At 33.0% G+C, this 15472-nt stretch overlaps 1 protein-coding gene across 4 annotated transcripts in view; it reads left to right on the forward strand.

Annotated features, from left to right (window-relative positions):
- The first annotated feature begins 36 nt into the window (after positions 1–36).
- The window catches only part of LOC113230819 (protein fem-1 homolog B-like), a 44540-nt gene continuing 29104 nt past the window's right edge, over positions 37–15472 (forward strand). For all 4 annotated transcript variants that reach the window (XM_026464909.1, XM_026464910.1, XM_026464911.1 and 1 more), the window contains exons 1-2: positions 37–195; positions 4441–4594. In XM_026464909.1, the coding sequence (XP_026320694.1) occupies positions 52–195; positions 4441–4594 (298 nt within the window). In that variant the 5' untranslated portion in view covers positions 37–51. The remainder of the gene's footprint in view (positions 196–4440; positions 4595–15472) is intronic.

Here is a 15472-nt window from a genome sequence, read left to right on the forward strand (position 1 = left end):
TGGTGTTGTGGTAAATTATATAAAACTTGTGTTAAAAATATTTAATGGACAATGGAGGACAAGCTAGCTTTGGAAGATGCCTCGAATACCTTGAGAGAGAGGATGTTTTTCGCAGCAAGAGATGGAATGTCCCTTACTCTTTACGCTTTGTTATATGAGAAAAACACAGATGAGATTGACGAGCTTTTAAACACTGTATGTATTTAGGCATATCTCATTATTTACATCGTAAGAAACGTTGAAAATCTTATGTGTTTGTAGTGGTGTCATGTGTAATTTAAGTCATACTATATTTTCTATTTTTATCAGTCGTATCAGAGTTCCTTCTGGTTTTTGCGCGTCAAACAGGCATGCGTGTGCTTTATTAATTGTTTTTTGTGAGTCGTGAGCGAATTTACGCCGTTATCATGGAGTTGACCTTGTTGGATTCAGACCAATGTTTAGTTTAATTAGAGAGGTATCTTATTAGAGTTGTCTACAAGCTGGGATGAGTAACCCGCTCATTGTTATGAGGAATAGTCATTCATTCAACTTTTCTTCTTAATTTTCTTGACACCTGCCCATAAGCAATTGAGTCAAGGACATTATTTCTATTTTTTCACCATAACTTAATTTTTTTTTAAATGGTACAAATGTATGTACTGAAATGGATTCATGCAGAGAAATAAGGCTTAAATTTTCTTACTCGGTGTCTACAGAAATTGTCCAATATTTTTCTATTAAACTTTGTCAATATATACTACATTAATAAAGCTTAAATTGCACATTAATTTATAAAGAACATGTTATGATGTTATGGCAGTGTTATAAGAACTTAATTATTCCATCAAATTATCAGTAATTAATGTATTTAATTAAATTTAAGTATTAATTTATTTAAGTAAATTAATCAAAAAGTAATGCTCAAGCATTACTAGTGATTTATAAATGTGTATTAGGTCACATGAATCGTTAATATACTGTAGAGTATATAATGCTTATATAATAACTAGGTACATAAAGTCATACCTTTCATATTATCAGTTGGTAAATAGGTACAGAATGGTTAGCAGGTGTTGGTTTTTGCTAATGATAATGCATAATCTTAAATGTGGTTTAGGTAGTTTAGTTACGATACCTCTCAATTTGTAAATTGTTGATAGAGATATCAATAATTTTATTAGGCATGTATACAAGATGTTTATTATGCGTTGTATCATCATCAATCCATTATATGCCCCACTAAAAGAGAAGACCTTGCAAATGCAGATTTAGGTCTTCACAAGCTTTGATGTGCAGGTTTCGTTATGATGTTATCCCTTACCATTTGTGAGAGGTTAAAAATATTCATGAACGTCATTCCCTCATATGAGAAGCAGTCATTGTCCCACTGAGCTATGACGTATGGTTAAAGAAATAGTGCATTAAATAAAGAATAAAAGATTTAGTAATAAATACATTAAGAAAAAAATATGTTTTAAGTACTTTAATTTTCTCTGTAGTCTATATACATTGACCTACCAACAAATGGACATCGGGTCTTATACAAAAACCACCAAAAAAAATGTCCGAGGTTAACCTATACAACCATAGTAACATGCAACAAAATATAAAAAACTAAAACATATAATTTAAATTGTAACATCATTGCAGTACTGCCTAAATTTGCTTACACAAATTTAAGGGCCCAAAAACACCATATTCAGCTTTTACTGGAAACTTAACAAAATGCACCATATTTAGCTTCAACTATAATAATAATAACAATAACGCACACACTCAACATAGTCCCGCACTAGGGAAACCCTGTGTCGCGGGTGCCATGGACACACACATAGACAACCACAAATTACACCCAAACTCACGAGAGAAATAAATGTAGGTCATACAAATATTTCTCCCGGCCCGGGAATCGAACCTGGGACCTCTGCGTGGCAGTCCGGCATGGTAACCGTTCTGCCACAGAGGCAGTTAAACTGAAAATTACTTGAACACAAGAGTAATGGAATAGCCTTTCTCGTAAATATTAATTAATTTTTTTAGTAGTAAATATTAATTATATTATTATGTCGAAATTTGTACAAATTCACTTAAACGTATAATAAAGTAAGAAAATAACATAGCCCTCAAATTATATTTTTGTAATGTCATTAAATTTATATATATATATATACACACACACACACACACACATATATATATATATCCGTCAATGTGTATAATAATCGCCGAAGTATTTTAATAACCGGCATTCTATCTCGCCACCGCTCTACATGTCTTTCAACCCTGACGTTGCCGAAATCGTCGCGCAAAACGATGGATACAAAAGTTGAAGTTGAAAGAGTTGGGCAGAACATACATACAATTATTACTACAAATGTGAAAATAAGCGTGTACTATAAGAAATGTGTCGGCACATTATATTCTAACTAAACGTAAACTCAAATATCCGTAATTCCGATTTATAACGAAACCGTTACTCTTTCCAGTAATTTTGATGCTTTTTACATAGACAAAATTAGCTTTTGTTTTGTAATCTTTGTAAAAACATATTATGAAAATTCAAGCTAATGTTATTTCGGGCAAATGTATTTTCTGACTTCTGATAGGTAATCCCATGCCGTAAAACGAGTACAATAATATTTTGTTCGTTATTCCTAACGTTTAATAAATTAATCATTTTAAAAATAGGATTAAAATCAAAGCAACTCTACAGTTTCTTTGTTCTAAATATTTCAATCGCTTGTGGTCCGAACAATTGAAAATAACCAAGAAGTTTATATAAGCTTCTTGAAACTGACGTAATGGGTCTCTTTCCATCTTTTGTGCATGCAATGAGTAGAAAAAGGACAGTTAGCTATTCCATTATTTCATGTGCTTTTGTAATTTATATTTACGATTCAGTTATACATAAATTAAATACTATAAAACTGTACAAAATAACACTTTTAAATGACAACTGTGATAACACAATATATTTGTTTATTGAAAATATGATACAAAAGCCTGTTTTCACACTTTACTGCAGTAATTTTAACAAGTTATTATTTGTACTGCATGATTGACAACCGCGCTGTCAGTCGAACCAACGAAGACTATTGCGCTATTGACGCTCTGTATGCGATTTTAACGCCCTACAGGTGCGGACACTTTTTAGCGCGAATCCGACGTCCATTTATTGGTAGGTCAATGTCTATATACATCTTTTATGTTTGTCATTTGGATATTGTGAACACTAGGGATTCCATTGGTAGGGGTTCCTGAAACTAACTGATAAAGTAAGAGAAAGAGAGTTCAGAGACAAAAAGCTTGTTGACTAGTTAGGAGTAATAGATAGGGTAATTTAGTCCTTATTTGGTCTTTCGATAAAGACTATATTTAAAGTAATGATATACTTAAATATGTTAAGATCGTGTTTCGCCACAAATAATAAATAACTTAAAAATTAAATCTCTCAAAAGCTGCATCATGTGAGAGGTAAATGACATGCCAGTGAACTTCTACTGGTGCTAATTATAGCCACACTTTTGTACGTAAACATGATGTATGTTTATTATTAATTTATGTGTAAGTTTTGTTTTATGGACTGTATTTTGAATAGGTCAAGGTACAAAAAATTATGATTCCTGGAGATCTGTCAATAAAGGAGTTCTTTATTATACATATACAAGACAAAATAAAAAAAACAAGAACAAGCAGTTATTTATTGAGAAATTAACTTATTATATTTCGGTTTTACCTAAAATTGGTATCATATCACCTCTGTAAACAAGAAAAAAAAAAGGTTTTAGGTATTGGTAAAATAGTAATAATGATAAAATTATCTTTACAAACATGCCTTGATTACATTCTTGATAGTATAACATAATAATATATGATATATACATGCACAGTTAGTATAGATATAATTATTAGGTTTAAATACCCATGAATATAAATTTAGATAATTTAATTAACACATGTGTTTCATATATATGTATATATAAATATATCATATATATATAAAGTATTTGTCCTTAAATATATTTGCGAAATTTATCTTTATATTTAACGATGTAGCAATAATAATAATAAATGGTTCAACAGAATTTTGTTAATTGCAAAATTTGAGGTCCAAGAGTTTATCACAAAACTCTTAATTGTATATAACATACAGATTGACCGAACTCTGCAGGTTTGAAAAAGTGTGCAGATCTATGTATGTGTACACTATGTGTCCATAGATTTGTGTGGTTTTGGCCTGCTTTAAGAAGGTAAACAAATATTTTCTTATGTTCCGTCCTTTGTAACATTGTGCAATATTCGTGCTAACTTAACTGTTGAATGATCTGTGGGTCAAGGTTTTCTCTGAGCACTGTAAATTTAAGGAATCAGTGACTCCTTTGATGCTACTCACCATTAGGTACCCCGTATATTTGTTTCCTTAGCAAGTTAAGGAACATTGTTGCTCTTGTTTTTCAGGATGTTTACAGCGACGGAGTAAAGTGTACACCTCTAATCGCAGCGGCGAGACATGGTCGAGAAGGCGCTGTTAGAATACTGCTAGAGAAATTTCGGCCCCCAGTCCGGTTGGAAACAGAAGGCACTGTCAAATTTGACGAATACGTTATTGAAGGTATTTACAATTTATTGCATCGTCATCCAATCAGGGGGTCTACTTTCGATCTCCGTCCGACATCCGTTCGAAACAATTACTGCCAAATAAGCAATACTTGACCAAATGAAAAGACGCGTAATGCGAATGAAGCTTCATACTGTATACTTGTCTTTTAATTTTGTCGAATATTACTTATTTGACAGTAATTGTTTCAGACGGATATCGGACGGAGATCGAGAGTAGCCCCCCAAAATCATATGGCCATTATCGTCACCACATGGCCAAAGAATTATTTCTCTTTTGTAGGGCAAATTACATTAAGAAAAATAAACAAGAAAGTTACTGAAATCTATATATAACAAAGAGATTTCCCCAAAATAATGACGCAAGGCACAAACAAAAATATTCTAAGAATACGAAAGGGGGACAAAGAAAAACATTTCCATATGTTTTTCATACGTTCGTTGACTTGAATTTTACGTTGCGCACACGCTCGTTTATTTTTGTACACCGCAAAAGATTCACAAAGGAAACTTTGCTAAGTAAGAACCAGTGTACGGTGACCTTTCGCAATTCTTATAACAGAGCGAAAGGAAGTGCGAATGAGAAAGTTTTGGTTTAAATGCGAATCAAACCCGCGACTGTCAACATCTAAGTCACCGAAAACAGGTCGTTACAAGAATAAAATTGTTCTCACCCAACTGTCGAAGATCACGTAACATCGGCCACAGTATAACTTTCGTCTTAAACTCAACGTTTAGTGCCTTCCTACTCGGCATTTGGCATAATTCCAATTTCTTTGTTCGTATAATAATATTACAATTTAATTCAAGCTTGTGTTGCTCATTTGGCAGTGTGTTCGCTTAGCAGCTGTTAAGAAGGACAAATTAACCTTTTAGATTATTTGTTGTGGTTTTAGTGTTTCGGTCTGTATATATCCCACTGTTGCGCACGGGTTTTCTCTTGGAGTCCGGTGGAAATAATACCATTTTCCTTTATACAGTACATATATTTTTGCTTTCGCAAGTATACTCGCGTGTAGACTGGCTATAAGAAAGAGTGTTAAGGCCATGATTAACACACAGGTCCAATGTGGGTTGGGGACGTCACATATGCACATGACATGCAGGTTTCTTGGCAATATTGTTGTCAAGTTCACGCGAACGCGTCGGGATATCATTTTGAACTGGTCATTGCTATTATTTGTGGGAGACATCCAGTCTATAATGAATGAGACAGTCCGCGCGGGAGACCCTTTTCATGCTGCGTGCATTCTAAAGCATGTGGCAATTAATAATACACGTGATTCGAAGACGCAGTAAAAGTGATTTTTAAAGTGGAGTGTTTTTCTGTAAACAATTTTTGTTTTACAACTTTTGTGGATACGCATTGAAAACAAATGTTTACACCCATAAACAAAACCTTGTGGTAGTTGGAGTTTTGTATTTGAGAAGAAAAGTTCTCGTCAATAGGTTTAAAAAAATTTTTTTGATATACAGAATTGATATTCTCGAGATGTGGCGGTGTTCTCCCCATAACAAAGTGATATTAGGGAAAGCCAGTGATGTAGAGATGCTACGTCGCTTTCAAGTTTTTTTTGCGACGTCATAAACAATTTTCGCTTATAACTCTTGATTTTGGAATACGTGAAACTAGTTTAATTATATTTTCACATCTGCCTCAGTAGCATGGCTACGCATGATAAATATATTAGAATTATTAATTATTAATTATTATATTAGAAATATTAATAAAATTGAAATATATTAGATCTGATTGAGACAGCCAATAGCGAGCGCTTATTTTAATTTTATCGCGCGTGTCGCGACTGTCATGCGTAGCCATGCTATGGGGGCTGGTAATAAATTTATTATCATTTTTAATGCTAATGAGTTAAATACCCTATGTAAATACCAGATTTATTTATCAATAAGTATTAGTGATGTATTGTTTCGTGTATTGTACGGGAAATTCTCCCGGAAGGATATGGTTATGTAGTTTACCTAAAAAGGGTACGATTTGAAACGATATATATTTTTTTTTGACGAGACGAATGAGTCTTGAGCCTGATAGTAAGTTACGTGTTACAAAGGTACAAGTTACAGTTTCAGAGCCACTCAGAGCTTTAAATCGCAAAGATCTGAGGAGTACTGCCACTGCGCCCGTCACCCTGAGACTTAAGTTGACAAGTACAATGTGCCTGTAATTTCACCAGCACCGTTACCCTTTCAAACTGGAAAGCAGTAATCCAAACATTACTGCTTGGCGGCAGAAATAGGTAAGGTGGCAGTACTTCCCTGGGCGAACTCTTTCACAACGAGCTGCACTGCTGCTAAAAACCGTAGATAATTAGCCTTTAAAGTCGTGTCTGTTATACTGCTGGGCACTGTTATTTACGTCGTCGGTGACGTTGCCTTTTAAAAGCCCCAACTCCTATTGTAGTGGACTATGCCTAACATTCTTAGTCTTGGAAAGGATTTTCTTTTTCGGATATAAAACCCCTATGTTTTTTCAAACAAATCAACGTTTCGATTTCATTGCAGGTTTTCTTATTCGGTTCACGAATTTGGATACAATTGTGAGACAAACTTAAATTATATCGTTATCATTGCGATACTAGAAATTTGTATTCTACTATACTCTAGCCAATTCCATATATTATAATGTTTAGTAACAAAACGCTGCTAGGCAATCAATGACGGCAGGCGTAGAGAACATTTTGTTTTCAATGCTCATTATTTAGTCTTATTTTTGCGACCGGACTGCTCGCGTAATTGGAATTTAAATAGGTAAGTAGATACTTGGGATATGTAGAAGTAATATTATAGAGTTTGCAAAGAACATATTAACGTAATTAAGTTTTTGATACCTATTAATACTTACTGCAAGATAGTAAGTTGTGGTAGGTGAAAAGAAACAAAATTATAAGATTTTATTTTATATTCATTTATTACATACCTCATCCAGCGCCAATTTCCGATTCTGAACTTGAATTGACTACAAGAGCTCGAATGTTTGCAATCTCTCCTTTCAAATCAAAAAATCATTTGACACAGTTTTATAAATAATTAATTAAAGGTAATGTTTTCAAATCACTCACTAGTGATTTTAAACTTATATTGAACAAAATTTACCACAGTCATGATTTCAAGATTAGTATTATCGATGTCTAATCGAATTTCGGGGAAAATATTGAAATTGTGGCAACTGTAAAACAGTCTGAGGTGAAAACCCTAAAAATAATATGTCTTTGTTTGTTGACATTTTATTCTATTTCTAATTTGGCTAGAGTATAGGTATGAACACAAAAAGTGCTTAATTCATAAACATGATTTTAAGTTCCATTGTCAGGACTGATTCCTTTGCCTGACATTTGTTCTTTTTAGAGGAAACCCAGGCCAGGAAGTTATTGCGGGATAAATACAGTCACAGATTATTAAAATTAGTTCAGTGGTAGTGTCTAGTTATATAAATATTTTTTTAAAGTAAAATGCACTACGAGGGACGAGGTAGAGGTAACAAAATTTTATGAAATCTTTTGCAATGTATTTCTTTCTTTTTCTATATTTTTCAGGTAGATCATAATCCAAATAACATTGTCAGTAATATTTGATAGTGTATGAGGTGTTTTTCGTATACCGCACTCAAGGAGGGTAACATTTAATATATAATATGTATGAAACTATATTGTATTTTCGTATATGAGTAAACGTTAGAATCGAATTTCTGATGTCTCGTAGGGTACACTTTTATGTCAAAAATGCAATATGGCCACCCTGTAGGGCTTACACGACAGGGCGCGACTTGTGCGATAGCGACATAAAGCGCGGGCTCTCTATGCGAGAATAGCAGTATCTCGCGCCTTATGTCGCTCTCGCGCAAGGCTGCATTACATCGAACATAATTTTTAAGCACACAATTTTTAAAGCCCCAATTACATTGTTATCAATTTAAAGATCTTAACGAAATCGTTCTAAAAAGGCAATGTGTAATGTAGAACAAAATGATGTAATTCGACCATCTCTGTACCAGAAAATTTGATTTCCTTGTGAATGAGATAACCTTTTCTATATTGGTGTTGGGTGTTCTGTTCTGTTCTTTTCCTACTTTGAGACCAGCATTGTTGTTATTATTGTTTACTTTTTATTTATTTGGATATCGAACAAGCAATATGGTGGATTGTTGTTTATTTTGCGCAATTTGGCTTTTCTTTGCCTATTTACTACCTAACCTAAATTTGCCTATATTAATAAAAACCTAAACTATATTTAAAAATGGTTATGCATAATGATTTGCAAAAACAAACCCACACATACTAATCATGTGTTCTTATTTGCCTACTAATAATATTCCGCATGATGATTTGAAATTTTTTTTTTTTAAGTTTTAGCAAACAAAGAAACAAAAGAAAGTTATACATTACAAGTAGTACACAGCTAACAAATTGTGACTTAATGAGTAACCAATACGGAACGAAATTGGCCGACTACCGAGCGACACGGTGGTGCTCGCTTGCATCGGCACGCCGCGTATAGGTACGGGACGTTCAAAAGTTTAAGATTAAATACAACCAAAATAAACTTTCAACACATATACAGGAAATAAACTGGGAACTCTTAAACTATACACTATGTCCAAATAAGCTGTATTCAATGTTAATGAATAATATCAAGTCATGTTATGAAAAATCTAAAATAAAATATACGGATAACTTTAAAAATGTGAAAAATAAATGGATAAACAAAAAAATCTTAAATGCTTGTGACTTTCGAGACAAAATATATTTACAGTGGTGGAGCGAGAAATTATGCAAATAAGTTAATACTTGGTGCAAAAAATAAACAAATCAAAGATATTAAAAACAATAAAAATAACACGCGCAATCTATGGCGTATCAAGAACGAAATAACGGGGAGGGTTAAAAATTCAGTAGATGGTATAATTATAAATGCATTTGAGAGTACTGTAAAGAAAATAAGCGAAATTAGTAACAACTTTGCCATTTCTTTCCGAAATGCTGTCAGAAATATCATCCCAAGCTGCAACAGAAAAATTCTGGACCCGTCCAGCTACAGGAGACCTACCAATATATCTATCAGATATCAAAAAGCGACAGCCCAATCTGTTAAAACAATTATTCACTCTCTCAACATTAATAAAGCCCCTGGTATTGATCAAATAAGAACAGTGGACTTAAAAATGATGTCTGATTCAATTGCACCCATTATCGCCAGATTTATCAACATTTCCATTGACCGTGGGGAATACCCCGCTGAACTTAAAACTGTAAGCTGAACTTAAAGTTGTAAGAATTATGACAATCATCGTCCCATAACGATATTACCTGTCATTGATAAAATAGCAGATAATCATGTAGGTAGACAAATAATAGACTTTTACTTTTAAAATAATATCTTGACTGAATCACAATATGGTTTCCAACCTCTAAAAAGTACCACTCAATTATTATCAAATTTTGCGGACTCAATCTTTGATCATTTAAAACCAAAAGCACGTATTAGTTGTGTTCATAGATTATAGGAAAGCTTTTGACGCACTGCGTCATGACGTTCTTATGGAGAAACTTGACGACTGTGGTATTAGGGGACCACTCAAAAAATGGTGTAAAAATTACCTAAATCATAGTTCCTACTATGTCAAAGTTAGCAATCAATTTAGTGACAAAATTAATGTAACAGAGGGTACGGCTCAAGGTTCAGTTTTGGGACCGTTACATTATCTGATGTATGTCAATGATGTTGTCCACCTTATAAATAAATGCGAGATATATCAGTTCGCTGATGATACCTGTCTCGTTGCAGCTTCCAAAAATATAAACGATGCATTACGTTGCGTACAACACGCCTTTACGTTGTTAACAAAATGGTCCCACGATGTCGGTCTGGTGCTTAATGCAAGTAAAAGAAAATTGATATATATATAAGTTCGAGTAATAAAAGAGTTTCTACACCACTTTTATTAATTGCTCACAGTCATGATTGCCTACATACAGACCAAACAGACTGTGTATGCATGGCGATTGAAGTGGTAAAAACACAGCGATACCTCGGACTTATAATTGACAATAGATTCAAATGGACGAATCACATTAATCACGTATGCGATAAGCTGCGGGCAATACTTGCCAAGTTTACTCTGATACGAAATAAAATTCCATTCCAAACTCTGTTATCTCTTTATACGGCTTTGGGAGAATCCATAATTTATTATGGCCTTAGTAGCTATGGTAGTTCATGTAAAACTAAGCTTAATTTAATTTATCAACTTCAATTGCGTATAATAAAGATAATAGTTCCATACAAAGTTAAGTTAATACATAAAAGTAATTATCACGATCTCTTCGAATATTGCAAAATTTTACCGATTCATGATAAAATTAAATACACCTTACTTATGGAACAATTTTTTAATAAAAACTTGAAAAAAAAATCAGTCACAAAATGGAAATTCGAAGTCTAACCAATCAATTACTAATAATACCTCGTTATAATAATATATACTGTAAAAATCGACTGACTTATCAGATACCTAAAATAATTAATTCACTACCACCAGAAATAAAAATTAACCTTACAACTAACAGCATAAAAACAAATCTTAAATCATATTTATTAAATAAACTCAGAACGTCCTGTATACGTGAGTGACATTTTTTATTATAACACCACTCCGAGGGTATTTATCTGTTTCGCTATAACTTATTATTATTAAAATAATCACAGGTCTTTTACTCGAGTAGTGGTTGTTTTTATGGTAGTGGGTAAGCGTACGTATGCAAACGGGTTAGCCAGTTTTGTTACGAGCTCACGTCAATGAATCGCGGTGTACGGATAAACCTATTCAGGTTTTTGTTGTACCGCTAAGTTTTGATTTATAAGTTTTCTTTTTGTAAAAAAATTTTTTAATAAAATAAATTGACCAAAGTTTATTTAAACAGTTTTCGAATTTTATTAAATATGTACTTCAGTCCTAATTCAGTCAGTGGTGGGACTACCTACAAATGATGTCAGTACTAAAACTTCGTTTTTTTTAGGATTAGTAACGTAAACAAAAATGCAGTGGTCTAAACCTTTTTCTTCAGTCAACAATTGTATCAAAGGAAAACATCGTCAGAATTAATAACAAATGACATTTACAAATGTCACGATAATATGTTATTATTATTAAAGTTTCCGTTTAATTTTTGGAAGCTCTGTTTAAGTTTTTTCTTGGAGCATATAGGACGGCTGGCGCTATTAGCGTTATTTCTCGAACAAAACTTTCTGCCACTTATTGAGGGACGGGTGGGTAGACTACAAGCAAGCAGGTGCACTCAAATGCAAAATTAAATTGTGTCACTATGGTCTCACACAAACAAAAGTCTACAACACAGCTTTCACTTATTACAGATAAAACACACATTCATATCATGTCCGTACACAGAATAGGCCTATAAAATGAATCGATTCTCATGAATATACTAGAGACGGAAAGTTATCGACGTGACGGTGTCGATATGTATTACGTACTGGTTAATCATGTATATGAAAAATGTCATTCCACCTTTGGCTAGATTGGATGTAGTGAATTTTTTTTTCCAATTTTGTGTGTAGTGTAACAGTGGTATTACTTGTATTTTCCAGAGGATATTGCCCATTGACGTACCAATAAATGGATGACAATAAATACAATCCAAAGTCTAATCCAAAAACCGCGAAAAAATGTCTGGAGTTTCTTTTTTCAGTTTATGGCTTTTCGCGGTCAGCGTTGGAGCCAATGACAAGCATGGCCGGAGTTAACCTCTATAAACGTAGTGACACGTATAGAAATATTTAAAAAACTAAAACATTTAATTTAAACTTTAAAGTCATTGCAATATTGCTTAATTTTGTTTGCCACAATTTAAAGGCCTAAAAATTATCCATATTCAGCTTCTACTGGAAATAACAAAATGCACCATATTTAGCTTCTAGTGAAAACTACTTGAACACAAGAGAGATGGAGTGGTCTTAATGTCAATATTAATTAATTTTATAGTACTATGTTAAATTTTATACGAATTCACTTCAAGTAATAAGATATATAGGTACATACAAATATTGTAAATGTGAAAATAGCTGTGTCTCTCTGTTGGTAGATAAGACGTGCTGTAAGAAATGTATCGATGATTCGAATTTCTAGATTCCAACTAGAAGTAAACTCAAAGTTTCATAATCTTGAAAACCGACTTATAACAAAACCGTTATGCTTTCCGGGGATTTTGGTGGCTTATTACAAAGAAAAGATTTTTGTAATATTCCTAAATTAACCTAAAAAAGTACATTTGGGATTACAAAAATTCGAACAAATATTACTTCGGGCAAATGTGTTTTCGGACTTCTGATTGATAACTCCAAACAGTAAAAGGAATACAACAAAATTTTGTTACTTATTTATTACTAACATTTAATAAAAAGCCATTTAAAAAATAAGATTAACATTAAATCAACTCTATAGTTTTTGTTCTAAATCTAAATATTTTATTCGCTTGTGGTTCGAAAATTGAAATTGACGTAACGGTTCTCTTTCTGTCTTTTGCGCATGACTTGTGTAGGATAAGGACAGTTAGCTATTTGGTTATTTTTATTGCTTTTGTAATTTAAGTGTATTGTATGTATGTACTCGTATATGTACTTTTTATTTTTATATTTTTCTTACAGTACGGCATGATTTATGATGATTTATATTAAACAATTACAATTTATTTTCATTATTTATAATTTATTACATTATTATTTAATATGCAATACGACGGAGAAATCAATTTGTATAAACTTCGTTACATAATCTGTAGGTAAAAATGAGCGCGTCGCTTCTCTATAACGAAAAAACAGCGTCCATGAAGTACTGCATTTTTTGGCTATTGTTGCCTTTATTAAATAGGGAACTTCATAGGCATGCTTATGTCAAATGTTCGAATGTTTTCAAATATTTTTTATGTAATCGATAAATTGAATCAATGTGATCATTGTGAAAAAGTGTCCTAAAATAGAAAAAAAGCAATAAATGTAAAAAATAGGCTTATGTATGGAATGTAATTCCACCCTTGGCTAGACTGGATGCAGCAGAGATTTTTTTGCAAGTTAGTATAGCGCAAGACGACATGTTTCGTGGAGTACTTGCGTCGGTGAATTCGATAATGGAAATGAAAAAACATCGATTTGCAAGTAATGTTTATTGTGCGATAGTTGTTTTGTGCTTGTACCTTGACAGAGGGGATTGCCTATCGATGACGCCTCCAGTCCTATATGCTCTAAGGTTTTTTTATAGTGCAAGTCTTTGAATAGATTGTAGATGAAATATGTAAGGTTACAAAATTTTCATTTAATTTAGCACTACTAATAGAAAAACGTTATAATTACACAAAGGTAATAAATATGTTTCAGAAATATTTCACGGTATTTATTGCTTTGCTAAAATGCTTTGCTTACAAAATGACTGAAAAAAACGGTGTCTAATAGAAGACCTTAGAATAATAACGCATAGAATGATAGTTTCATATCAAACGAACTGTCACAAGTGAGGCAAAAATCAAATTCATGTAGGCGTAAGCAACTTGTATTTACGCTCGTCGGCACGCACACAAATATACAAATAATAATGCCATGGAATAACATTTCCCTCAAAAGTGGGGAAATTGTATCTTGCTTAACTCATCGTTAAGTTAAAGGTGCTTACAGATTTGTACGATTTTGTCGATCGACAATGTCGATCAGGTGCCTACAGATATGCTCGATTTTGTCGATGGTTACTGTTGATCGACAACGTCAAGTGACAGGAATTTTCAAAAATTTATTTTTGGTAATCCTTATGGAAATGGCATTTATATCTGAATACACGAAGGCGGACACGACTTTTCTCATTTCTAAATCCAAGATGGCGGACACGTCTTTTCAAATAAATGCAATATGGGAATCGTTTTCGAGGTATTCGAGGTGCTCATCACGAATATGACATTTATTTCTAAATCCAAGATGGCGGGCACGATTTTTCAAATAATGACACGTTGGGGTATCGTTTTCGAGTTATTTGAGCACCCCGCTCATTAAGAATGTAGTACTAATTTCTAAATCCAAAATGGCGGGCCTGATTTTTTGAATAATGGCAAGTTGGGTGTCGTTTTCAAGGTATTTGGGGCTACTCATTACGAATATAGCATATATTTCTAAATCCAAGACGGTGGACACGACATCAACCATCAACCCCGACAACAGTTAAAACGATGCCCATATTGCTTTTATTTGAATAGTCGAGCCCGCCATATTGGATTTAGAAATGAGTGTCATATTTGTTATGAGAACCCCCAAATATTTTTTTTTTATTTGAAAATTTATTTGAAAAGTCATGTCCGCCATCTAGGATTTAGAAATTAATGCTACATTCGTAATAAGCACTCTCAAACTCCTCGAAAACGTCTATAATTCTCAATAGTTACTGTCGATCGAAAATGTCGAGGAAATCTGTAGGCACCTTATTAAATACTACCCAATTTTTATTTAACTCATATTTGAACAAAAACCTACAAGCGAGTTTAAGTGCGATTATCGAATTTGAATATGTAAATAGCCTAATATTATCTGTGGGTAAACACATGAAAAGTTCACGATAACAATAAAGAACTTGAACGTTATTCATACACGATTCTGGAGAACTGATGATGTAATTTTTAGTGTTAGTTCCCTGAAATAATTTTACTTAAGAACTTTTGAGTCTGGGCAAGACTCAAAAGTTCTTTCAAATTTTTTAAAATGGAGTGTATGATGAACGAGAATAATGATTTTTCACATGAAACTAATGAAGGCAAATACTAAATATATTTCGTAATCGTAGTTTCGCGATATTGCCTATTCTCAAAAA

Source organism: Hyposmocoma kahamanoa, unplaced genomic scaffold (genome assembly GCF_003589595.1).
Source record: "Hyposmocoma kahamanoa isolate Upper Pololo Valley unplaced genomic scaffold, ASM358959v1 64, whole genome shotgun sequence".
Taxonomy (NCBI): Eukaryota; Metazoa; Arthropoda; class Insecta; order Lepidoptera; family Cosmopterigidae; genus Hyposmocoma; species Hyposmocoma kahamanoa.